Source organism: Narcine bancroftii, chromosome 1 (genome assembly GCF_036971445.1).
Source record: "Narcine bancroftii isolate sNarBan1 chromosome 1, sNarBan1.hap1, whole genome shotgun sequence".
Classification (NCBI taxonomy): domain Eukaryota; kingdom Metazoa; phylum Chordata; class Chondrichthyes; order Torpediniformes; family Narcinidae; genus Narcine; species Narcine bancroftii.
In genome coordinates this window covers 29,626,346-29,652,766 of record NC_091469.1, presented here as the reverse complement: position 1 = coordinate 29,652,766, position 26,421 = coordinate 29,626,346, and the positions used below count along the sequence as shown (strand labels likewise).

The 26,421-nt window shown below is 42.2% G+C and overlaps 2 protein-coding genes across 8 annotated transcripts in view; one reads left to right on the top strand and one right to left on the bottom strand.

Annotated features, from left to right (window-relative positions):
* LOC138756797 (PALM2-AKAP2 fusion protein-like) overlaps positions 1-26,421 on the top strand; it is a 194,128-nt gene that overhangs the window by 156,498 nt on the left and 11,209 nt on the right. For all 7 annotated transcript variants that reach the window (XM_069923227.1, XM_069923197.1, XM_069923217.1 and 4 more), the window contains one exon: positions 6,073-6,251. In XM_069923227.1, coding sequence (XP_069779328.1) covers positions 6,073-6,251 — 179 coding nt within the window. The remainder of the gene's footprint in view (positions 1-6,072; positions 6,252-26,421) is intronic.
* The window catches only part of snx30 (sorting nexin family member 30), a 201,825-nt gene continuing 190,595 nt past the window's right edge, over positions 15,192-26,421 (bottom strand). Inside the window, exon 9 of the mRNA XM_069923293.1 lies at positions 15,192-15,271. Coding sequence (XP_069779394.1) covers positions 15,239-15,271 — 33 coding nt within the window. The 3' untranslated portion in view covers positions 15,192-15,238. The remainder of the gene's footprint in view (positions 15,272-26,421) is intronic.

Genomic DNA, 26,421 nt, shown 5'->3' with positions numbered 1-26,421 from the left:
CTCCCCCATAAACACCACCCAATCAATCTTACTCAACTCCCATCTCATACCATCATAATTCCCTTTATTTAAATTCAGGATCTTAGTCTCGGTTTTAATTTCATCACTCTCCATGTCGAGTGAGAATTCGATCATATCGTGATCGCTTCTTCCCAAAGGACCTCGTACAACAAGATTGTTGATTAGCCCCTTATCATTGCATAATACCCAATCTAAAATGGCCTGCTCCCGAGTTGGTTCCTCGACATATTGGTCTAGATAACCGTCCCGTAAACATTCAAGGAATTCCTCCTCCTCAGTATTTTTACTAATTTGGCTAGTCCAATCTATATGCAAATTAAAGTCTCCCATGATGACAGCTGTTCCTTTGCTATTTGGTGTGATAATGGCTTGGGATATGCCCAGAAGAGAGTGACTCTTGGGGGGGAGTGAGACAACTGATCACAGTCCTGGTTTTGTGTTGCCCATGTTATCTGTATAATCCAATGCAGAACAGCATAGTGGAATGTATAAAGTGATGTTCTTGGTTCATCAGATTGTGGCCAATAATACAAGCTAGTCACTGTAAACAGTGGAACCTATTAACAGATGCTGATCGGAAGTGTATAGACAAAGTGGTCAAAGGGCCAGGAGGTGATCATGAATCTCCATTGTACCTTAAAGTCTAAAAAAGAAGGTATAAACCCCTACAAAGATGAAATTCATGGTGGGATTTTCAAGTGGAAGGTTTGAGCTGCAGGAAGGCATCATCACTCACACACATAGTCCAGCTCCATCTGGCTGCATCACAAGCTGAATCTGGCAGATTTGTAACTCAAGTGTTTACCACCATGACACCTGTCAGCCAGATAAATATGTTTGCCTTGCATTGCCCAGTCTAGCCAGTTTACACACAGCAAGCACCCTGTGCTGGGTACAGGTTACATTTTGTCCGGGGCACTGAAGAGAAACACTCTGCAGTCTTTCCATATAGTGCCACAGAATCTTCTGCAACCATCCTGGAGGTGGCTGGATTGCATTGGAAGAATCAGCTGACTATCATCAGACTGGGTGATTGGTCCTCAGTTGCTTATCATATATATTTATGATTTAACCATATAACCACTTACAGCACAGAACAGGCCAGTTCGGCCCTACTAGTCCATGCCGTAGCAAATCCCCACCCTCCTAGTCCCACTGACCAGCACCCGGTCCATACCCCTCTAGTCCCCTCCTATCCATGTAACGATCCAGTCTTTTCCTTAGATAAGGGGATTATAAATAACATTGGCAAATTTGCAGATGACACAAAACTGACAGGTTAGGTGAGTGGGTGGATGCATGGAAGATGCAATTTATTGTGGATAAATGTGAGGTGATCCACTTTGGTGGCAGGAACAGGAAGGCAGATTATTATTTAAATGGAGTCAAGTTAGGGAGTGGGATGTACCATGTGATCTAGGTGTACCTATACATCAGTCAACAAGCTGTGAAAAAGGCAAATGGATATTTGGCCTTCATAAAAAGGGGAATAGAGTATTGGAATAAAGATGTCCTTCTGCAGTTGTACAGGGCCCTGGTGAGACCACACCTGGAGTTTTGTGTTCAGTTCTGGTCTCCTAATTTCAGGAAGGACATTCTCGCTATTAAGGGAGTGCAGCGTAGATTCACAAGGTTAGTTCCCAGGGTGGCGGGATTGAGGTTTGCTGAAAGGTTGGATAAACTGGGATTGTATATGTTGGAATTTAGAAGGATGAGGGGAAATATGATTGAGGTATACAAGATTATAAAGGGGTTGGACACAATAGAAACTGATTATGTACCCAATGTTGGGGGAGTCTAGGACTAGAGGCCATAGGTTAAGAATTCAGGGAAGGCCCTTTAGGACAGAGATGAGAAAAAAACTTTTTACCCAGAGACTTGTTGGTGTGTGGAATGCTTTGCCGCAGAGGATGGTAGAAGTGGGTTCTCTGGGTAAGAGAGGGAGTTAGATAAGGTTCTTGTCGACAGGGGAATTGAGGGTTATGGGGAGAAGGCAGAGACAGGGTACTGATGGTGGAAGATCAGCCATGATCTGAATGAATGGTGGTGCTGGCTTGATGGGCCAAATGGCCTACTCCGGCACCTATTGTCTATTGACCCATGGAGGTGGGTGGGAACCTGCTGTGCATGTTTGCCTGTCTCGTTTCCTTCATTCCAACATTGACTGACCCACAATCGGTACTGTATTTTCCTCTATTATTAGTGTTAAAAAGGGTGATTGCAAGATAAAGGAACAGAAGTAGCCATTTCCGTGACGCTACCCTAAGCTGAACTATACTCACACCTAATTCCAATTGCCATCCTTTCCCCCATATCCCATGATGCCCCGACCCAATTCGATACATCAATCTTCTGCTTAAAATGCACGACCTTCTGACTAAATAAGTTTTTTCTAATCTCTTTTTTAAATAGATTACTTCTAATTTTAGAACTGTGCCCTCTTGCCTTTGATTCACCCACCAAGGGAAACATCTTATCTACATTCACTCTGTCAAAACATTTCAAAATTCAAAGTGTTTCTATGAGATCCCCCCCCCCCCCCCCCCATTCTCCTATACTCCAACGAATACAACCCAAGAGCTGCCAAACGTTCCTCATACGTTAGCCCCTGCATTCCAGGAATCATCCTAGTAAATCTTCTTTGCACCCTCTCCAATAATATCACATCCTTTCTAAGATAGGGGGCCCAAAACAACACGCAGTACTCCAAATGAGGTCTCACCAAGTGTCCCATACAGTCTCATCAACACCTCTTTACTCTTACACACTATTCCTCTTGAAATGAATGCCAACACAGCATTTGCTTTCTTTACTGCCGATCCAACCTGGTCATTAACTTTTAGGTTTCTCTGCATGAGGATGCCCAGGTGCCTTTGCACTTCTGAAATTTGAATTTTCTCCCCATCCAAATAGTAATCTGCCTGTTTATTTCCACTGCCAAAATGTAGAACCGCACATTTCTCACCATCGTACTTCAACTGTCATTTTTTTTGCCCAGTCCCTTAAACTGTCTATATTTGCTGCAACTTTTCGGTTTCTTCAACACTTCCTGCTCTGCCTCCTATCTTTGTGTCATCTGCAAATTTGGCCACAAAACCATTCAAACCACAATCCAAATCATTAATATGAGTTGTAAACTGACCCCTGCGGAACACCGCTTGTTACAGGCAGCCCATCTGAAGAGGATCCCTTTATTTCAACCCTTTGTTTCCAGCCTATCAGCCAATTTTCTATCCAATCTAATATCGTCCCTGTAATTCTATGGGCTCTCATCTTATTAAGCAGCCTCACATGTGACACCTTATCAAAAGCCTTAAAATCCAAATATACAACAACCACAGCCTCCCCTTTGTCCATCCTACTTGAGATTTCTTCAACAAATTCTAATAGGTTGGTCAGGCAGGATCTACCCTTCAAAAAACAATGCTGACTAGGACCAATCCTGTCATGCATCTCGAGGTATTTCATAACCATGTCCTTGAGGATTGACTTTAACACCTTTGCAACCACCAATGTCAGACTAATAGACCTATAGTTTCCTTTTTTCTGTCTCCCATCTTTCTTAAACAGCGAAACCACATTTGCAACCTGGAGGTGAATTTAGTTCTGGAAAACCTACTCCAGAGTAGGTTATAATAAATTTACCTTCCATTTTCTCACATGACAGTGGAAAAATGTGTTCCATGTGAGGAAAGGTCAGAGCTAGGGCAGTGGAGCAGTGTCTTTAACTCTGATCTGCATTCCTTGGCACTAATGGTACCACACTGAAAAGAAGGGAGTACTGAATTTACTCATGTCTAGCACAATGCTGTAATAGATTCAAAGTAGGTCATGTTGCCAACACGGATTGGACTTCAAACACAATCACATTTTTTGCAATCTTTCAGAATTAGAAACTTCATCTTCCATGTTTAGGAGCCATGGTTGATGTAGCAGTTAGCACAATGCTGTTAGAGTGCCAGCGATTGGGGCCATGTTTCGAATCCTGCACTCTGTAAGGAGTTTGTCTGTTCTCCCCATATCTGCGTGGGTTTCCCTGGCAGCTCCGGTTTTCTCACACCATTCAAAACATACCAGGGACTGCAGGTTTATTGGGTCTAATTGGGTGGCATGGGCTCGTGCACCAAAAGAACCTGTTTCCATAACATAACATAACATAACAATTACAGCACGGAAACAGGCCATTAGGCCCTTCTAGTCCGCACCAAACCAAACACCCCTTTCTAGTCCCACCTCCTTGCACAATGCCCATAACCCTCCATCTTCTTCTCATCCATATACCTGTCCAACCTTTTCTTAAATAATACAATTGACTCCGCCGCCACTATTTCTCCCGGAAGATCATTCCACACGGCTACCACTCTCTGAGTAAAGAAGTTCCCCCTCATGTTACCTCTAAACCTCTGCCCCTTAATTTTTAACTCATGTCCTCTTGTTTTAATCTTTCCTCCTCTTAACGGAAATAGTCTATCCACATCCACTCTGTCTATCCCTTTCATAATCTTAAATACTTCTATCAAATCCCCTCTCAACCTTCTACGCTCCAAAGAATAAAGACCTAATCTGTCCAATCTCTCCCTATATTCTAGATGCTTAAACCCAGGTAACATTCTGGTAAACCTTCTCTGCACTCTCTCCACTCTGTTTATATCCTTCCTATAATTAGGCAACCAGAACTGCACACAGAACTCCAAATTAGGCCGCACCAATGTCTTATACAATCTCAACATCACCTCCCAACTCCTATATTCCATGCAATGATTGATAAAGGCCAGCATACTAAAAGCCTTCTTCACCACCCTATTCACGTGAGTTTCTACCTTCAGGGAACGATGTACCGTTACTCCTAAATCTTTCTGCTCTTCTGTATTCCTCAATGCTCTCCCATTTACCACGTATGTCCTATTCTGATTCTTCTTACCAAAATGAAGCACCTCACACTTATCAGCATTAAATTCCATCTGCCATTTTTCAGCCCACTTTTCTAAGCAGCCCAAATCCCTCTGCAATCCTTGAAAACCTTCTTCATTATCCACTATTCCACCTATCTTAGTATCGTTGCATATTTACTAATCCAATTCACCACCCCATCATCTAGATCATTAATGTATATAACGAACAACAATGGGCCCAATACAGATCCTTGAGGCACACCACTGGTCACCGGCCTCCAACCTGACAGACAATTATCCACTACCACTCTCTGGCCTCTCCCTTTCAGCCAATGTTCAATCCATTTGACTATCTTAAAATTTATACCTAAAGACTGCACCTTCCTAACTAACCTTCCATGTGGTACCTTATCGAAGGCCTTACTGAAGTCCATATAGACAACATCCACTGCGCTACCCTCATCCACATTCCTAGTCACCTCTTCAAAAAATTCAATCAGATTGGTCAAACATGACCTCCCTCCCACAAATCCATGTTGAGTGCTCCTGATCAGACCCTGTCTATCCAGATGTTTATAAGTACTATCTCTAAGAATTTTCTCCATTAATTTATTTACCACAGACGTCAAACTTACAGGCCGATAGTTGCCAGGCTTCCTCCTTGAACCCTTTTTAAATAACGGAACCACATGCGCAATGCGCCAATCCTCCGGCACTATCCCCATATCTAATGACATTTGGAAAATTACCGCCAGAGCCTCTGCTGGATGACTTTTAACAAAAAAAAATTAAAAGATATACAGCATGGAAACAGGTCCTTTAGCACAATTTTTCCATTGCCAGCCTGGGCTCATCCTATTTGCCTGAAATTGGCCAATATCCCTTTAAACCATTCCTATCCATTTCCCTTTCAAATGCCTTTTAAAATTGTACCTACCTTGACCATTTCCTCTGGCATCTTGGTCCATGTTGGTTCTGAGGGCTACTAATCCTATAACCAAGTGGTTAAGGAGAAAATTCTAAAAGCTGATGGTACTCACAGCTATCAGTTTACAATGTCTTTCAGCTTTTTAAGTGGATCTCCAGCCATCCATCACTTATTGTGTGCAAATGAACCTTCCAAAGAATTTCTGGAACGATTCTTCTTTTTTCTCTGCAGGAAAAATTGAGAAGTCCAGTCCAGCGGCAGAAGGCCCGTTACCCTCTCCTCGGGCCGATTCCTCGCCTGTGGAGCAGGAATCTTCAGGACCGTCTCGTTCCAGAGGTCTGATGGAGACGTTACTGGAAGACTACCAAGTACAGAAAATGAAACGGCGAGAGAGGCGGGACGAGCCCAATGTAAGCATGTGTTTCTCCTAACCATACTGAAAGTTAGAATGCTTGTGGGCTCCATTCAGTATCAGAAGTGCTGATAAGTGCCCCGAATCCCACTTCCATAGCTCAGCTTAGCTCTATATCCTCCACATTCTTTCCCAAAGAGACGGCTGAAGATTTTGATCTGAACGATACTAGGAATTGGTAGCATGTGGGAAAGATGATTACCCTTGAGGGGATGAAGTTCAATGTTAAATGTTAGGTGGTTGCCAATAAACGCAATAAGAATCCTAGTGCATGATGCAGAACTCACTACTGCAAACATCTAAGGGAGTTAGATGTGGAAGAGTGGGAGTGGCCATAATCTGACTTGAGGGGATGAAGTTCAATGTTAAATGGTTGCCAATAAACGCAAAAAGAGTCCTAGTGCATGATGCAGAACTCACTACTGCAAAGATCGAAGGGAGTTAGATGTGGGGGAGTGGGAGTGGCCATAATCTGACTTGCCTGTTACGTTAAAATCCTGGAAACCTAGTTTGTCCGTCATTGTGATTAATCTTGTTCTTTTGCGTTTGCCATGTTTGTGTGAATTTTAAAATCCAAAAGTGTGCAAAGAGTGGTGAGTTGTTTGCAATACCTGGGTAGCACACAGAAAAATCTGCAGATCCTGAGGTTGAGTGCAATAAGCAAATGTGCTGGAGAAACTCAACAGGTCACACACCATCCACAGCAAATAATACCTGATGAAGTGCTCAGGCCCTAAACCTTGGTTACCCTTTACCTCCCATAGATGCTGCATGACCTGCTGAGTTTCTCCAGCTCATTTGTGCATTGCACAAAGATTATCACTGTTTCTCGGTCCACGTGACAATAAAGTAAATGAGCGAAATATTGTGCGGTACACAAACTCAGTCATGGAACTGTGATGACAAATGCTCAGGTGTGTGCTGCAAGATTGACAAGGAGTGTTACTAATACCAAAGCTCCAGACTGCCCTGGAGTTTCCAGGGACTAAGCATGAATCTCTGAGGTGCCACATCAGAGAGACCAGTCACAGGGATGCATAAAAATATTCTTTGTGCTCACTTGCCTTGTTTACTATGTTGAAGATGGGGGAAAGGTTGTTGGGTGATTGGTAGTGTGAGGTTGTTGTGAGAAAAATTTGATGGATATATTCCTGCATTGCTGACAACTCGTACCAAGCCAAGTGAGTCAGTAGCCAGAACTTCCCTTCTGGCCCTCAATATGTGACCAACTGTTCCACCTTGGGGATAAGAAGCAGTGCCCACACCATGGGGATTAATGCAGACAATATTGCAGGCTCTGAACTGGCCTGTGACTTTGCTTTCACCTCAGGTAGCGCCGGCGTGCCTGCTGTGATTAGCTGATTGAGACAAGTCCTGGTGGAATCATTTAACAGCACGAGTTAGCACCTCAGCAGGAAGCAGAGATGATGGGGCGAGGACAACAACTCCAATGATATTAAAGATGTAGAGTTTAATGATAGCACAAACTCTATGTCAATTACTCTTATGAGCCTTTCACTGCTTTGTTGAAAAGAGCATGAGGGGTCTCATTCTTGTTTTGGAGGTACATCTGCAGAGAAGTAGCTATCCATTCTGCTTTCTTGTATGCCCCTGTATGTGTGTCTCTTCATACTGTATTGGATGATGAGTCCTACATCACCAGGATAGAACTATTCCTATAAACTGCTTTAAGCTTAGCAAAGGGTTTCCCACCTTGCATGTAGAAAGTGAAACTATTTCTGTGAACTACAATTTTCATTCTCCTCCTTGTGAAGTTCTCACATTCAGTCCCTGGCACCTAGTTTTCCGTATACATTTTTACTGCTCCCAGCATACAGAGCGTTCTGAGCCTGCTCACCCACTGTATAGAGTGGGCTTCCTCGTAACCCGTACCCGACTTAGCCCAATGCAGTAGCACAAGCATTCCCGCAAATCCACCACCTTACTAATCTCAAAGTAACCAATGTTGGACTCTCATTGTGATCTGGAATTTCCCTCCCTCCTCCCACCAATTACAGAACCCTACCCCAATGCACGCTAGATAATACAACAAGTATCTGTCCTTAAATGAACGCTGTGAAGTAAACCTCTGCATAAACTCTAGCCTAAAGCATTCAATTCATTTTGGGTTTTGCTATACGAGCCTGCACAGAAAAAAATTTACTGATGTTCAGAAAGGTCCCTGTCACAGCCAGGTTTTCTCTGCCAGGTCACTTCACAGCTACTAATGTTAACCAGCTGTAAAAAGCATGCACGTTGCATGTTTTGATGGGTAGATATAGCAAAACATAAAACATTACAGCACAATTGGCCCACAATGTTTTGCTGACTTATATCAACCTATTCCACAAAAATGTAGTTCTTCCCAACCTCGCACCTAAAACCCTTCTTACATGAGTGTGCCTATCTAAGAGTTGAAAGGCAATTAAACTACCAGATTGGCGTCCAGTGATCTGGTCAGACATGAGTTCAAGCCCCACTAGACCATCTGATGGAATTAAATAGATTAAGATTTTAAAAGTTATAGTGCCTGGAAGATGCTGTCTGAAATAGCCCTGCAAACCATTTTGCATCAAAGATGAGCAATAAAATCTGGCCTTGTCAAAGATGTCCACATTTTGTGAATGGATAAATTAAGAATATCAGTAGTTTTCTTTTGGCAGCATTTAATGTGCTTTCGCATAGAAATACATCTAGAATTTATACCACAAGAACTGACCATTCAGTAAAATTGGCCTATGCTGGTCTTTGCTCTCTACACTACCTCCCTCTTCATTCCATTCTCTTGTGTTTATCTGATTTTCTTTGAAACAAATTTCTGGTATACCATTCAACCATTCCCTATAATCACACATTCCACATTATAATAAAAGTTCTCCCAAATTCACCATTGAACTCATTAGTGACCATCCTGTGCTTATAGCTCCTTCACTGAGTGGAAATGTTTACTTGAGACCTTTTTTTATTGCACTTTCTCAGATCTTCCTCAGACCTAATTTTTCCAGGGGTAAAAAAAACCTCCACTTATTCAATCTTTCTTGATCCATTTAACTTCTCTTTCTGGGGCGGACAGATTAAAAATGCATAACGGTGGATTTGAAAGAGCAATTTAAAGGATGGGAGGAGGTTCAGAGGGAAGGTTGAAGGAGGGGTTTCCAAAATTGGAAAGGCATTTTAAATATGCTGAGGATTTTCCACCATAAGTATTGTCCCAAAATGTATGCATCAGTGATTGGGAAGAGGGGAGAGGAAAGGTCAGAGATCACTCGTGTACAGCTGCAACTTAAATACCAAACAATACAGTAAAATGATATGGACGATTATTTTAATGATAACACTGGACAACAATTTTTTCAAAAGGTTTGCTTTCCCAAAAAAATTGGGGATTATGACACATAATTTCAAGCTGAACACAAAGATAATTTCAGATTTGCTGTATCACATAGGAAGTTGGAGAAACATTAAATTAACTTCTATTGAATTTAGCTTGTTTATTCGCATAAGGATGCTGACATATTGCATTAATTCAACTGACCTAAAAATGTTTTGCCACTGATTTTCATTTGTACTCAGCATCTGATTGTTCTCGTGTCAGTGTCCAACAGTCACCCAGCATTGATGATTCCAGTTGCCCTGGTCGCAATGTCCTGGTGAAACCTTTCACCATATTCATCACTGACTGCACCAAGATCAGCAGGGAAGAAGTCCAAGTGTGAATACAAAAGATGAATTGGACTGACCAAAACAGCTTGCTTGGTGGGAAATATACTGGTAGACTTAAAATATGATAGGAAATCACAAAAATAGGTTATATCTAAAACTGGTTCATTATAGAATAATTTTGAGGTGATTTTTGTGATCAGCAGCCCAAGATCCATAAAAGAGAGACTGTAGAAGGTGGGGTAGTTTACTTTTGAGAAAGTCAAAGGGAAAATTGAACAGAACTGTTTAGAAATGTTAAGGAGCGCCATTTTGATGATGAGAGAACATTGTTTTGAAGGTACGTGGCAGTAAAATGAACGGGTTGATGTAAAGATTTGTTTTAGGCAATATCTTGCTGTCTTGTCCATCATTCTATCTTTCCCTTCTTATCTATACTTTCCCCTCCCATCCTATTTTTTCTCTTCCATCTACCCTCCTCTTTCCCCTTGTCTCTCCTCCCCCACCACACCACCTTCCCATGACATTCCTGCCAGGAGATTCAATGAGAGGTAAGTTTTAAATTTAGTGGCAAGTTATTGTGCCTTCCCCAGTCCAAAACTTATTCTTTGTAAGTCAGCCATTTTGGGTGGGAAAACTAATCAGTAAGAGGACTCCACTGCACTGATCTTATACAGTGAGGACAAATTTAAAGAGAAACCTTCGAAAATTACAGCACAGAAAACAGACCATTTGACCCTTCTAGTCTGTGCCAAAACATCACTTCACTAGTTCCACTGACCTGCGCCCATTCCATAACGCTCCAGACCTCACCACCCATGTATCTATCCAATTTATTCTTAAAATTTAAGAGTGAGCCCTCATTTACCACATTAGATGGCAGCTCGTTCCACACTCCCACCACTCTCTAAGTGAAAAAGTTCCCCTAAACCATTCCCCTTTCACCCTAAAGCCATGTCCTCTCATATTTATCTCTCCTAATCTAAATGGAAAGAGCCTACTCGCATTTACTCTGTCTCTACCGCTCATAATTTTGTAAACCTCTATCAAATCTCCCCTCATTCTTTTACACTCCAAGGAAAAAAATCTTAATCTGTTTAATCTTTCCCTGTTACTCAACTCCTGAAGATCCGGCAACATTCCTAGTAAATCTCTGCACTTTTCAATCTTCCTACAGTATTTGTTGACCAGAACTGCACACAATACTCCAAATTTGGCCTCACTAATGTCTTGTACAACCTCACCATAACATCCCAACTCCTGTACTCAATATTTTGATTTATGAAGGGCAAGATGCCAAAAGCTTTCTTCACAACCCTGTCTACTTGAGATGCCATTTTCATGAAGTTATGTATCTGCATTCCCAGATCCCTTCATTCCTCCACACTCCTCAGTGCCCTGCCATTTACTGTATATGTCCTACCTTGGTTTGTCCTTCCAAAATGCAACTCTTCACACTTGTCTACATTAAATTCCATTTGACATTTTCTGGCCAATTTTTCCAGTAGGTCCAGATCCCTCTGCAAGCTTTGAAACCCTTCTTTACTGTCCATAACGCCTCCAATCTTAGTGTCATCAGCAAACTTTCTGATCTAATTTCCCACATTATCATCCAGATCATTGATATCGCCAACAAATAACAATGATCCCTGAGGCACACCAGTAATCACAGGCCTCCAGTTTGAGAAGCAATCATCCACTACCATTCAACCAATTTTGAATCCAGTTTGCACCCTCTCCCATGGATACTAGTGTCTGAACCTTCTGAAATTACCTCCTTCATCTACTTTCTTGGTAACCTCCTCAAAAAATTATAAAATTTGTTAAACATGCCCTACTGTGCACAAAGCCATGTTGACTATCCTTAATCAGCCTTTGGTTGTCCAAATATTTGTATATCTGACCTCTCAGAACACCCTCCAATAATTTACCTACTACTGATGTCAGACTCACCGGCCTATAATTTCCTGATTTACTTCTGGAAATTTTTTTAAACAACAGAACAACATGAGCTACCCTCCAATCCTCCAGCACCTCACTCATGGTTAAGGATGTTTTAAATATTTCTGCCAAGGCCCCTGCAATTTCTGCACTAGTTTCCCTTAAGGTCCAAGTCCTGGGGGGGGGGATATGTCTTCCTTTATTTGCTGTAATGCAGCAAGTGCCCCCTCCTCCTCTTTAATCTCTATATGTTCCTTGCAACTACTGCTTGTTTCCCTTTTTTATACACTGTGGCAGTTTCCTGAGTAAATACTGTTTAAGATCTCCCCCATGCTCCACACACCACTCCCATTTTCTAGGGGACCATAATTGTCCCTTACTATCCTTTTAATATACTTGCAGAAACCCTTTGGGTTTACCTTCACATTATTTGTCAAAGCAACCTCATATCTTTTTGTCTTCCTGATTTCATTCTTAAAGTATTTTTCTTACATTTTCTATACTCTTCAAGTACCTCATTTGCTCCCTGTTGCCTATACCTCTCTCTTCTTCTTAACCAGATCCCCAATATCCCTTGAAAACCAAGGTTCCCTATGCCTTTTAACTTTGCCTTTAATCCTAAAAGAAACATGCAAACTTTGTACTCTCAAAATTTTGCCTTTGAAGGCCTTCCACTTATTGAATACAATCTTGCCAGAAAACAATTTAATCCCAATCCACTCTTCTTAGATCCTTTCTCATTTCCACAAAATTGGCCTTTCTCCAAATTAGAATATCAACTTGAGGACCAGACCTCTCCTTATCCATAATTAACTTGAAACTCATGACATTATGGTCTTTGGACCCAAAATGTTCCCCTACACATACTTCTATCACCTGACCCATCTGGTTCAAGTATTGCATCCTCTCTCACTGATACCTCTATATATTGATTTAGAAAACTTGCCTGAACAAATTTGACATTAAATTCCATTTGCCATTTTCTGGCCCATTTTTCCAGTAGGTCCAGATCCCTCTGCAAGCTTTGAAACCCTTCTTCACTGTCCATAACGCCTCCAATCTTAGTCCAATCCTTTTACAGTATGGAAGTCCCAGTCAATATGTGAAAAGTTAAAATCTACTATCACAACTTTCTGTTTCTTACATTGGTCTGCTATCGTTCTATAGATTTGCTCCTCCAATTCTCCCTGACTATCAGCGGTTTATAATACAACCCTATCAGTGTGATCACACTTTTGCCATTCCTCAGCTCCACCCATATGGCCTCTGCAGGCGAGCCCTCTGTCCTGTCCTGTCTCAGCACAACTGTGATATTTTCCCTGACTAGCAATCCCACTCCTCTCCCTTTCATCCCACCCCCTTTATCACGTTTGAAACAACGGAACCCCGGAACATTAAGCTGCCAGTCCTGCACCTTCTGCAATCAAGTCTCACAAATAGCAATAATGTCATAATCCCACGTGCCAATCCACACCTTGAGCTCATCTGCCTTTCCGACAATACTCCTTGCATTGAAATAAATACACCTGAGAACATTCCCATCACATACAATGTTTGATTTCCGTCTATAGATGCAGTCCTCACATGACCTTTATCTTCCTCCATCTCACTATCTGCTCTAACACTCTGATTCCCCTCCCCCTCCAAGACCCATTGGAGCAGCACTAGCAAACCTTCCTGCAAGGGTATTTGTTCCCCTCCAGTTCAGATGCAAACCATCTCGTTGGAACAGGTCTTACCTTCCCTGGAAAAGAACCCAATGATCCAGAAACCTGAAGCCCTTCCTCCTGCACCATCTCTTTATGACATGTTAAGCTGCATTGTCCTATTTCTAACCTCTTTAGCATGTGACATGGATAGTAATCCTCAGATCACAACCTTGTCCTTCAATCTAGCACCTAACTCCCTGAACTCTCCTTGCAGGACTTCCTCACTCTTCTTACCTACTTCATTGGCCCCTACATGGACCACGATATCTGGCTGCTCACCCTCTCTTCTGAAAATGCCATGAACTCGATCTGAGATATCTAAGACCCTGGCACCAGAGAGGCAACATAGCATCCGGGATACTCAATCTCTTTCACAAAACCTCTTATCTGTCCCTATAACTATGGAATCCCATATCACTTCAGCTCGCCTCTTCTCCTCCTTTCCCTTCTTAGCCACAACCTGATCGCTATGGCTTGTGCCTGGTAGGTCGTCACCTCCAACAGTATCCAAAATTGCACACCTGTTATTCAGGGAAATGCCCACAGGGGTGCCCTCTCCTGACCATTCATTACCCATTTACCTTCCTCCAAGGTGTGATAATGTCCCTATAACTCCTATCAATTCTCCATCTGCCTCCTGAATATTCTGGAGTTCATCCAACTCCAACTCTAATTCCTAAACCTGGTTTTTCAGGAGCTGCAGCTGGATGCACTTCTCACAGATGAAGTCATCAGGAATCTTGGTGGCTTCCCAGACAACCCACATCCTGCAAGGAGCATTCCCCTGCCTTAGCTGCCATCTCTCTCTCTCTCTCTCTCTTTCTCTCTCTCTCTCGCTCTCTCTCTCTCTCACTCTTTTGGATTTACTCTGACTCTCTGCCTTAATATGCTAGTAATGTGGCTCCTGGGGAGGCGATAACCAAACCATCCTTCCTACCTAAGTCATTGGTCCCTACATGGACCAGGATAGCTGGCTGCTCATCCTCCCTCCTGAGAATATTGAGAACTCGATCTGAGATATATCACGGACCTGCCACCAGGGAGGCAACAGACTATCCGCGTTTCTTGATCTCTCCCACAGAACCTCTTATCTGTCCCCCTAACTATCGAATCCCCTATCACTACTGTTCTCCTCTTTTCCTTCCTTTCTTTCTGAGCTGAGGGTCCAGTCTCTGTGCCAGAGACATGACCACTACAACTTGTCCCTGGAAGGTTGTCCCCACAAACAGTATCCAAAACGATATTCTTATTGTTGATGTGAATGGCCACAGGTGTGCTCTGCTCTCTCTGTCTATTCCCCTTCCCTCTTTTGACAATCACCCAGCTACCTTCCTCCTGACAGTTGTGGGTGACTGTCTCCATGAAACTCCTCTCTATCACCCTCTCTGCCTCTCGAATGATTTAGAATTCATCCAGCTCCAGTTCCCTAACTCCGTTTGTCAGGAGCTGCAGCTGGATGCACCTTTTGCAGGTGTAGTTATCAGGGACAATTGCAATCGGAGCAATCCACTGCCCTAGCTGATTCCATTACCTGCTCCTAATTTAATAAATGGATTAAATTGCCTCACCTGGGATTAACTGGAAGCAAGCTCATCCTCAGCCTCTTGAGCCAAAGGCTCAAAGCTTCACTCCAACACTGGGCCCTAATTCAAATTACGGAGATGAGGTGCAGTTGCTAACAGATTGGTGCAGAGCCAACAGCCAGTATCTGAATGATAATAAAACAAAAGAGGTGGTTGTCAACTTCAGGAGGGCCCAAGGGGATTATTCTCTGCTGACCATTTACAGCTCCATCATTCAAGTCATCAAGAGTATCAAGTTACTTGGTGTTGAATTTCACCTGGTCCCTTAACACCAGTTCCATAGCCCAGCAGCACCTCTACTTTCTGCGAAGGCTAAGGAAAGTTCATCTCCCACCCTCCATCCTCATTACATGCTACAGAGGCTGTATTGAGAGCATCCTGTGCAACTGCATCACCGTCTGGTTTGGAAGCTTTACCACCTTGGACAGCAAGACCCTGCAGAGGATAGTGAAGTCAGTGGGAAAGATCATTTTGGGGTCTCTCTTCCGACCATGACGGATATCTACAACACAATGCACATGGAAACCAATAAACATTGTGATGGACTTCACACACCCCTCCCCATGTAAACTGTTCTGCCTTCTGCCATCTGGTAGGAGGTACCATAGCACTAGGAGCCTTTGGTCCAGATTGGGCTATAGTTTTTTTTTCCCCCAAAGCCATCAGACTCCTGAATTCCCAGAACACATGGATAGTGTACCATGGACTTTTATTGTAAATTTCTTAAACATTTTAACTTCTATTTATGTAAATATGCTCCATGGTCCTGGAAAAACACCATCTCATCTTTACCGTGCAATGCATGGTATGAAAGACAAATAAAGGAAACTTGACTTATTCTAATTGCTAAAATATCAAATATCAAAAATTGAACTTTCCTTCACCACTCAACCTTATTGAGTCCGGCTCCACACTGTTGCTCCCGCTGGGCCTCACCACCAAAGGACACCCTGTTGAAACCTAACCCCAGCCAACCTGCCAAAGCCTCACCCCACCAAAGGCTGCCCAGCTGAAGCCTCATTACCGCTGACCACCAAAAGCTGCCTCGCTAAAGCCTTACTGCTGCTGACCTGTCGGAGGCCATTCCACCACCCGCTCAGTAGTTCACGCCTGCAAATCAGTAGAAGATTTTTGCCAACTCTATTCACTTTTCAATTAAACCCTGCAAAGCAGCACCTTGGTCCATTGCAACCCAGCTGCTACATGAGCAGGGTGTAAATTTGACAACATCTGAAGAGCTACATTAAATTGAAGGCATATGCACGCATCATTAATGTGCTTGATATTTACTGCTGTGGTCACTTTATCCTGCCCCCGCTCACCACCCTCTACCATTCCAAGTCACTGCCTTCAAGAATATTAGTGACCTAAGGAGCTGAAGGTTTGGGATTTGTTTTGTAACGAAGGCCTTTACAGTGCAGGAGTATGTATGCCCTACTGCTCTCCCAGATGGTTGTAATATATCCCAGAAAAGTCTGTTAGTTCTGGCCAATACTTATCCTTCAGCCAACAAGAGAAAAGCAGATTATTAGCTCATAAACACAGTGGCTTCCTAGTAGAGATTGGCAATAGGGCAGCACCGTTAGCATAGATACTGATATGGTACCAGCGACCAGGACCAGGGTTCAAATCCCGCTCTGTCTGTGAGGAGTGTTACCATGCTGTATGTTTGTCTTTGTCTACTGTGTGTCCCTGAAGCACAACAGCGACTGCACCAAAATGTACCATATTTTCACTCATATATTGCGCAGAAAATCTTAAACTATTTAAAAATATTCTTGTGTAGCGTGCACACGCATATACTGCGCAGGTGTAGTACTCTACATTCCAACTTGCAACCTATGCGACTTGCGTCAATCTGAATTGCATCCGTATGACTGAAATTTTTTTTTAAATATATTAAGAAAAAATATATAATTTACATGGATTATATTGTATTTGATAAACTATAACAGGGATACAGAGCATGTATGACCCAAAATGTGTGTGATTACCTTGTTAGTCGGCATTACGGGATCTGTAGGTTGGGCATGGGGATCTTGATTCCTGTATGCATGTGCAAGTCTTTGGTTGGCGCACGTGTGGTAGTTTCGCATATTGGAGTTGGTGCATGTGCGAGAGTTAAGGGCATGAATTCAATATTATTAGGGTGTATAACTCTCGTGGATGCACCAACCGAGCTCCAATACGCGAACTAACCACACATCCCAACTGAAGACTCACGCATGCGCCAACTGAAGACTCAACATGCACATAGGAATCGAGATGTCTGGACCCAGCCTACAGACCCCGGGACGCTGACTAACAAGGCAAGCATGGACCAGAATGTGAAAAGATTCACCAAGGTTGGTCGGGAAATACAGGAAGCTTTAAGTTGTTATTGTCAAATCTACGATGAAAAAAAGATGTGATTGCAAAAGTTTGCTTTAGGACTTCGGTACTCTAAGCGTGAGGGCACAATTCAGACTTAAGTCCATTTCAAGATATGACTGATCCTTTGATCCCAATTACAGTCGTAAGTCGGGGAGTACCTGAACGATACACATTCCATCGTGCCACTACCTGCCACATTTAATCTCCTGCGATTTATAACTCATTCAACTTCCCACAGAGGTGTCCATACCCCATTATATAAATTATATCCTCCTGCAAGGTCCGTCTGAGGTTGTTGTCTGAGAGGTACTTGATATGTTAATCTCCCCAGACCCAAGATGGGTCTGGGCAGTTAACATTCATAAGATGCAATGCCCTAGCCAGAATATTCTGTTTCACAGAATACCATGGCATTCAGGCCAAAGATTTATTCTGAAGACTGCCAAGATCAAAATTTTGTAAGTACCTAATTCCCACATTTGACTGTAAATTATATGCATGTGTTTCATTACTGCTATTATTTTCCCACGCCCACTATAAATTGTGCGCATTGTTTAGTGCCGGTGTGACTTTCCCATGCCTGCTATAAATTGCTGACATTGATTTATTGCCGCTACTACAGTCCCACGCCCGCTATAAACTGTTCATGTTGTTTTATTGCTGCTATTACGTTCCCACACCAATTGTTTACGTTGTTTTATTGCCGTTATGACTTTCCCATGCCCACTATAAATTGTTCATGTTGTTTTATTGCCGCTATGACTTTCCCACACCCGCTATAAATTGTTTACGTTGTTTTATTGCCGTTATGACTTTCCCACGCCCACTATAAATTGTTCACGGTGTTTATTGCTGATACTATGTTCCCACGCCCGCTATAAATTGTTTGCGTAGTTTATTGCAGCTACTGCCTTCCCACGCCCACTTTAAATTGTTCACGGTTTTTATTGCTGCTATTATATTCCCACGCCTGCTATAAATTGTTCACTGTGTTTATTGCTGCTACTACGTTCCCACCCCTGCTATAAATTGTTCACGTTGTTTATTGCAGCTGCTGCATTCCCACACCCACTATAAATTGTTCACGGTGTTTATTGCAGCTACTGCGTTCCCACACCCGCTATAAATTGTTCACATTGTTTATTGCCGCTATTGCGTTCCCATGACTGCTATAAATTGTTCACATTGTTTAGTGCAGCTACTGCATTCCCATGTCCGCTATAAATTGGTCACATTGTTTATTGCCACTACTGCATTCCCACACCCACTATAAATTGTTCACGTTGTTTTATTTTCACTACTACTTTCCCACATCCACTAAAAATTGTGTGCTTTGTTTATTGCCACTACTACATTCTCACGGCCATTATAAATTATGTGCATTGTTTGCTGGCACTACTACATTCTCAAGGCCACTATAAATTGTTTGCGGTTTATTGGCACTACTACATTCTCACAGCCACTATAAATTGTGTGCGTTGTTTGTTGGCGCTACTACATTCTCGCGGCCACTATAAATTGTGTGCGTTGTTTGTTGGCGCTACTACATTCTCGCGGCCACTATAAATTGTGTGCGTTGTTTGTTGGTGCTACTACATTCTCGCGGCCACTATAAATTGTGTGCGTTGTTTATTGCCACTACTATGTCCCCACGGCTGCTATAAATTGTGTGTGTTGTTTATTGCTGATGTGACTTTCCCATGTCCTCAATAAAATGTGTGCGTTATTGCTGATGCGACTTTCCCACGACCTCTATAAATCATTTGCGTTGTTCATTGCCACTGTGACTTTCCCACAACCTCTGTAAATTGTGTACATTGTTTACTGCCGCTGCTACATTCCCAAGGCTGCTATAAATTATGTGCATTGTTTATTGCCAGTTCGATTTTCCCATGACTTCTATAAATTGTGTGCGTTTCTTCAACATGTTAAAAAAAACTGGTGTAGTACACAAGCATATAAAGCGTAGTTGAGTACCCATATTGTAAAAACACTTATAATGCGCACATTATATGTGTAAAAATGCGGTAATTCACTAGGTACAGTGAGTAGATGTGTCCTGAAGGCATGAAAGCTGTGATAGAAACAGATCATCATTTTAAATTTGGTGCATCATTAGAGATGTGGTGGAGCCTTTCATTGACCGAGGGCATTTGGTGACTGTGGGCATGAGAGTGGAAGAACTGTTGCAATTTGGAAGAAATGTACAATGCATATATCTTTAATTATTTTATCACTTTAGCCCAGATTATGACTGTGATGTCGCTATTTTATTATTGAATTTTTTCTCTGAAGTTCAATCCAGTTTGCACATGTTCTCCATTGAAAGTGAAAGAGGAAGCTATAAGATGTTCTGCTATTTTAATGTTGCACATTTTTACGTGGCACAGATGGAGTAATTAATCAGCTTCGCCACAGATGGGGAAACCTGGGAATGTGAGTTTGTGAAATTGCAATGGTTCAAGTATTGTTTAATTGATCCACAACCCATTTCACATTGGTTACAAATCTCCTTGACCATTAATCTCTCTACCTCCCTCGCTCACTGTGCTTCCTTTTTAACTTGCTTAATCAAACCCTGGCTCCTACCTGCCCATCAACAGCTGTTGGGCTGGTGCCAGGGCCTCAATTAACAAGCTGATGTTCTACAGGCTTCGTGACGTGTCCATCATTAACAACAGAATCATCTTTCCAAGGCTACAGGGATCTTGGGAATAACCCCAAGCGACTCAACTCACCAGCAATGGCAAACTGATCACTGATCTATCATGAGTGGGTTATTCTCAGTATACTCCTGTGACCCTGGACTCCATCCCATAAACTTAACCTGCTCAGAAGGAGCAATTATAAGGTTACAATGTCCATAACAATTAAACAAACTTGGGATACAAAATCTTGGTACTTGATGGCTCTGTCAGACTGTGACTTGCATTGTATTTGATGGTGTCACAATATCTACAGTACCTTGCCAATTCCACCAATATATTGCCAGCACTTGGCAACCTGCAGGATCACACTGAAAATGGAAGTATCTACTGTGTCCTCCACATGGTAAGGTGATGTACATTAGCAAATCACAATAGCCTAATTCCACACGTGCATTATTAGAGTTAAGCTAAAATAATTTATTAATGAAGGCAAATTGGAGTGATTGGCGTAAATAGAACCACCAACAAGTACATCACAGAAGGAGGCTAATCAGCCCATTATATCCATGCCAGTTCTGAAAATTACCAGTCTTGTTTCAACCCTCTTGATCTGTCGCCCTCTCTCTGAAGCCTGTTCCTTTATCCAGGGCTGCTCTTATTTTTTTTAATTGCATTTGCCCTCCCTGGCTTTATGACCCTTTCCCAACAACTGAAACTGGGCCTAAATTTTAAGTAAAGACCAGGGTAAATCTCGCAAGCTAATCACAATCCACAGGAGGAACTCAGCAGGTCAAGCAGTAACAGTGGGTGAAAAAGACTTGTCGACATTTGAACCAAAACCCTTTTTCAAGACTGGTTGAATGTAGTAAAGTCAGTGTAAAGAGGACGAGTGGAGGATGGAGTGGTAAGGGGACCTATGTGGGATTGGTGAACCAGAGAGAGGTGAACATGGTGGACAGAGGAAGAAGAATGTTAGGTACCAGACAAGGGGGGGAGAGAGAGAGAGAGAGAGAGAGAGAGCAGAAAATCTTAGGGGAAATCATAGAGGAAAATGAGTCACACATTAGAGAAAACAGCTGTCAGTGTTGGAATCTAATGAGAGGGTGAGAATGGAGTTCTAAAGAGAGACCAAATAGAACTAGGAATGGGGGTGGAGTGGCTTGAAACCAAAATAGGAGGGATAATGAGAATGGGTGATGGGTAGGTAGGAAAGGGAACAAAATGGGGGTGGAGGAAGGGGAACAGAAAATGTGAGAGGGAACTAATGTCCTGAAATTAGAACATTTCATGTTCACACCATTGGGGTGAATCTCTTCAAAAAAAGTTCACATTCTATAATCCTGGGAGTCTACAAACTGTAATTGCACAACATTCCCACCCTTGTTATTATGTCCCTCAGCCACAAGAATCCCAAACCAGGCGTATGGTTGTGGAATAACAGCTTGATCATTTCAGACCAAAATCACTTCATTAGATTGATTGAAAATTGTAATCTAACTGAATGGCAGAGAAGGCTCAAGGGTCTACAGAGAACATTCTTGTCCCTTTTTCCTTCTTCAGAAAATATGGACATGTTAATAAGGTGCCTTAAAAAAACTCCCAAGTTCTTTCTTGCTTGACACAATCCCCACCCAGGGTTGCTTGTCTCTCTCTCTCTCTCTCTCTCTCTCTGTCTCTCTCACTCTCTCTCTCTCTCTCTCTCTCTCTGTTTACCATGTGGAGATTAGAATGAATGGACACTGGGGCACAGCATGGGTAATGAAGGTGTGTCAGTGGTAAAATGAACCTTCGATTGTTATCTTGCTGGATTCTGAGATTTTGTAACCCAAGTGTTCAACATTCCTTATGTGAAAGAAAATTTACGATGCACATTTCTTAGATTACCTAGGCTGGGCTCGAGCATGGTATCCAAAATCAACTATACTTGATGTTTTGTTTGGTAGCACACTCAGTTTGAAATTTAATTCGAACTATCAACTTCAAATAAATGAATGTGACAATAAGCCTTGAATGAGTGTGTGTGAAAACGGGGAATGATTCTATTTGCCCATTATTTCATTGTGTCTGACCACCATTTTTTTTATGGTTATTCAGTGTGTGGATCATGCACCTTTCAATTCTTTATTAAGTTGTTGGACATTTCCTATGCAGAGAAAATACTCCGACAGACTAATAGATATTCTCAAGAGTCATAAAGTTATTAGAAATTGAGCCATTCATTATTCTTTACTCCAGTTAACTTTGTTTATGATGTGGGGCGATTTAAAAGAGTAAAGCTTCCATGTTGGAACTAAAGTGTCCCGATTCCCTTTTCTGCCCTGGTGTTCTTCACACAAGGGATTCGGGAGCACTGTTTCAGCATTGAGCATGGATACCACCCTAAAACAATGTGAATCAATCCAGCCTAGGGAAGTCAAACGTAACTTCTGCCATTGATTTACACAACTACTTTTTCCTCAAAGTGACCTGCCAGCTGAGTGCCTATTAATAAAGGTTTGGAGGGCCAGTTTCTGATTTCTGAACATCGCACTTGAAGTGAGATATAAATATAAAGTCAGGAGTAAGGGGAAATCACAAATCTTCAACCTGTGTCAATGCCATACACATATCCACTCACTCCATTGGAATAAGGTCAAGTTAGAGGGTTGAGCCAGTCACTGCCATGTCAAGATTATCAATTTAGTGTTAATTTGGCCTTCAATAGTGTTTGATCAGCTTCCTCATCTGTCATTGAAAGTCAATTAATGTCCCCACATTTTTTAACAATATCTAGACTTGCAAGAGGGAGTCATTTAAAAATACTGTGGGTTATTAGTATATAAACCTATGGTGTAATATTGATTTTCCAGTGATTCACCATTTCTTCCTGCTCTCACTAATGCCACAAACACCTGTTGATATTGAATTAAAAGAAACAATCAGACAGAAAAAGAAAAGGCACAGAAGATTGGTCGGACACCTGAAAGATTTATTTAGCTAAACTGCTGTAACTCAGGATTATTCTTAAAACATTAACCCATTCAATGCAAATCAGCCACTGGGCATTCCAAGGGCTTTGTTTTCTCTACATTTGAGTTCCATTTTTTATCTTGACCATTTGAAAAGAAAACAATTCTGAGATTACAGAGGGATTTGGGCTGCTTAGAAAAGTGGGCTGAAAAATGGCAGATGGAATTTAATGCTGATAAGTGTGAGGTGCTTCATTTTGGTAAGAAGAATCAGAATAGGACATACGTGGTAAATGGGAGAGCATTGAGGAATACAGAAGAGCAGAAAGATTTAGGAGTAACGGTACATCGTTCCCTGAAGGTAGAAACTCACATGAATAGGGTGGTGAAGAAGGCTTTTAGTATGCTGGCCTTTATCAATCATTGCATGGAATATAGGAGCTGGGAGGTGATGTTGAGATTGTATAAGACGTTGGTGCGGCCTAATTTGGAGTTCTGTGTGCAGTTCTGGTCGCCTAATTATAGGAAGGATATAAACAGAGTGGAGAGAGTGCAGAGAAGGTTTACCAGAATGTTGCCTGGGTTTAAGCATCTGGAGTATGGGGAGAGATTGGACAGAATGGGTCTTTATTCTTTGGAGTGTAGAAGGTTGAGAGGGGATTTGATAGAAGTATTTAAGATTATGAAAGGGATAGACAGAATGGATGTGGATAGACTATTTCCGTTAAGAGGAGGAAAGATTAAAACAAGAGGACATGAGTTAAGAATTAAGGGGCAGAGGTTAAGAGGTAACATGAGGGGGAACTTCTTTACTCAGAGAGTGGTAGCCGTGTGGAATGATCTTCCGGGAGAAATAGTGGCGGCGGAGTCAAGTGTATTATTTAAGAAAAGGTTGGACAGGTATATGGATGAGAAGAAGATGGAGGGTTATGGGCATTGTGCAGGGAGGTGGGACTAGAAAGGGGTGTTTGGTTCGGTGCGGACTAGAAGGGCCTAATGGCCTGTTTCCGTGCTGTAATTGTTATGTTATTATGTTATGTTATTATTTACAGTGTAGATTGAGGAATATGGCATGTAATGGGGATGTAGTTGTATAGTGATGAGAAGTTAATTCAAATCCTACCACAGCAGATAGAAAATTAAACCATCAAAAATTTTGGATAATATTCTTTCTTGGGAGTAAGAGACAGAGCATGGAAACAGGCCCTTCATCCCACTGAATCCACACCACCATTGATTTTAATCCTTCCCTCACCCATTTTCCTCCTACATTCCTATCAACTCCCCCAGACTCTAGCACTCACCTATACATTAGGGACAACTTTACAATGGCTAATTAGCCTTCCAACCTCGCACATTTTCAGAATGTGACAGGGAGTGCGTGCAAACTCCACACACACATCACGGAGGTCGGGACTGAACCCAGGTTACTGATGCTGTGATGAGACAGCACTACTGGCTGCACCATTCCGCCTGCTCCTGTTAATAAAAATCTGCGATCTTGACAGTGGAGGATTAACCTCCCTGCATGAAGTGGGAGTTCACTTTGATGAAGGAGATTTTCATTGCTTGGGACCATTGGTTGATCGATTTATATTTCTGCCAACTCACATCTCTTGGGCTTTGCGATTCTTCCAGGTCCTGGAGGCCACCAGGGTGACCCGCCGAAAGAGCGCCATGGCCCTGCGCTGGGAGGCTGGCATTTATGCCAACCACGAGGAAAAGTAGGAAACCTGAGCATCACTGGGCAAGGGAAAGGTGAAGAGTATCCTGTGTTGTGTTTCTTTCGTTTTTGCTGCTGTTGTCGCTGAAGCACAGGTCCAATGCGGCGTACTTATCCATGCCAGGCCATCCTGGACACTACCAGAAACATCCACCTTTGCAAGCACCATGCATCAGAGAATAGAGAGATTCTGTGCTCTCAGATACAACTCAGCTAGTGCAAAAACAAAGAGACAAGGATTCCCAGACAATGATTCCAGAAGCTGAAGAGCCAGTTACTTGTACATGTATAAATACTCCTTGCATTCTTGTATTTAATTCTGCACGGGCTCTGTTTAATTCACAGTCCATCAGACTTCCACTAGTGTCAGCCTCCTTGTAAATAGCCATGGTAATGTATTGCATAGGCTTGTATTTTAATTACAGCTCTCATTTACCTACTAACTTTGGGGGTGGGGGGAGGGGGGATGTCGCTAAAGTGTCGTGTTATGTTGTGATTTTCAGGGAGCTTCATCCGGGCAGCAAGTTCCACTTAACTGTACTGGACCAAGTCACACACATCCACAGCACATCAATCTGGTCTCTATTCCCTCTTTGATGCCTGTACTTAATTTATACCTTTTTTTTGCCAAAGTTACCAGTGGCAAAGAACTACTCCAGAAGCAACATAATTTGTTTTTAGTTTCTTAATTTATTACAGCAGGTGCACGCACCTTGATTGAGAATCAGTGGAACAATTGGACAATAGTTGTTGTTACCAGATGGGGATAGTAAAGACATGGTGTGGTGTTTTGCCATAAAGGTGATTTGCAGAAGGACCAATTGATAGTAAAAAGAAACTTTGTTTTGGCAACACGAGGAAAAGTCATCCCAACTTTAGACAGAAGTGCCCAAATACCTCGGTCTCTCTCTTCCCTTTCAAAAGAGAAACCCTAAGCATCTCCTATATATAGGTGGTGTAAGTTAAATCAGCTCCTCCAGAAATTCCATGGCATTTTTTTTCTCTCTGTGTGTCAGTGATGACAAAGTAGTGTAGTCAGCAAATTAAGAGAGCAGAAGATGCTGCCAGGATAGTTGCATGGGATTGTTTTTGTTTTCTGTAGATCACCAGTTAAAACATGCTAAAGGATAGTGGTGTTTATTCCTGTGCTTTTCATCTTTTGAGGGTTGTTCAGGGCTGATAGTTTTGTTAGCTTCCTTTAACTCCTTGGTAAAACAAAACCAATGAAACCGATTAATTAATCCTCCATTCAGGGCATCATGTTTTTACTAGCCCCCTTGGGGGATGATATGTGCCATACTGAGACTTCATGCTATGCACTCTTTTGCCTTTTTCTGTGCATGTGTTACAAGAATAGGTGGAACAATATAAACGTCGTCGAAAGCACGATAATGGGGTAGATTTTGCCACCTGGACTGACACCTCTTAAAAATGCTAAATCCTCCTGGCAAGAGCAGATGGATTTTGCAGTGTGTCTGTGCATGTGACAGAGAGAGAGGAAAAAAAATGTTCGTTCTATGAAGAAAATCATTCATCTGGAATTCAATAAGCCAAAAGTTCTGATGGGCAATGATAATGGCATT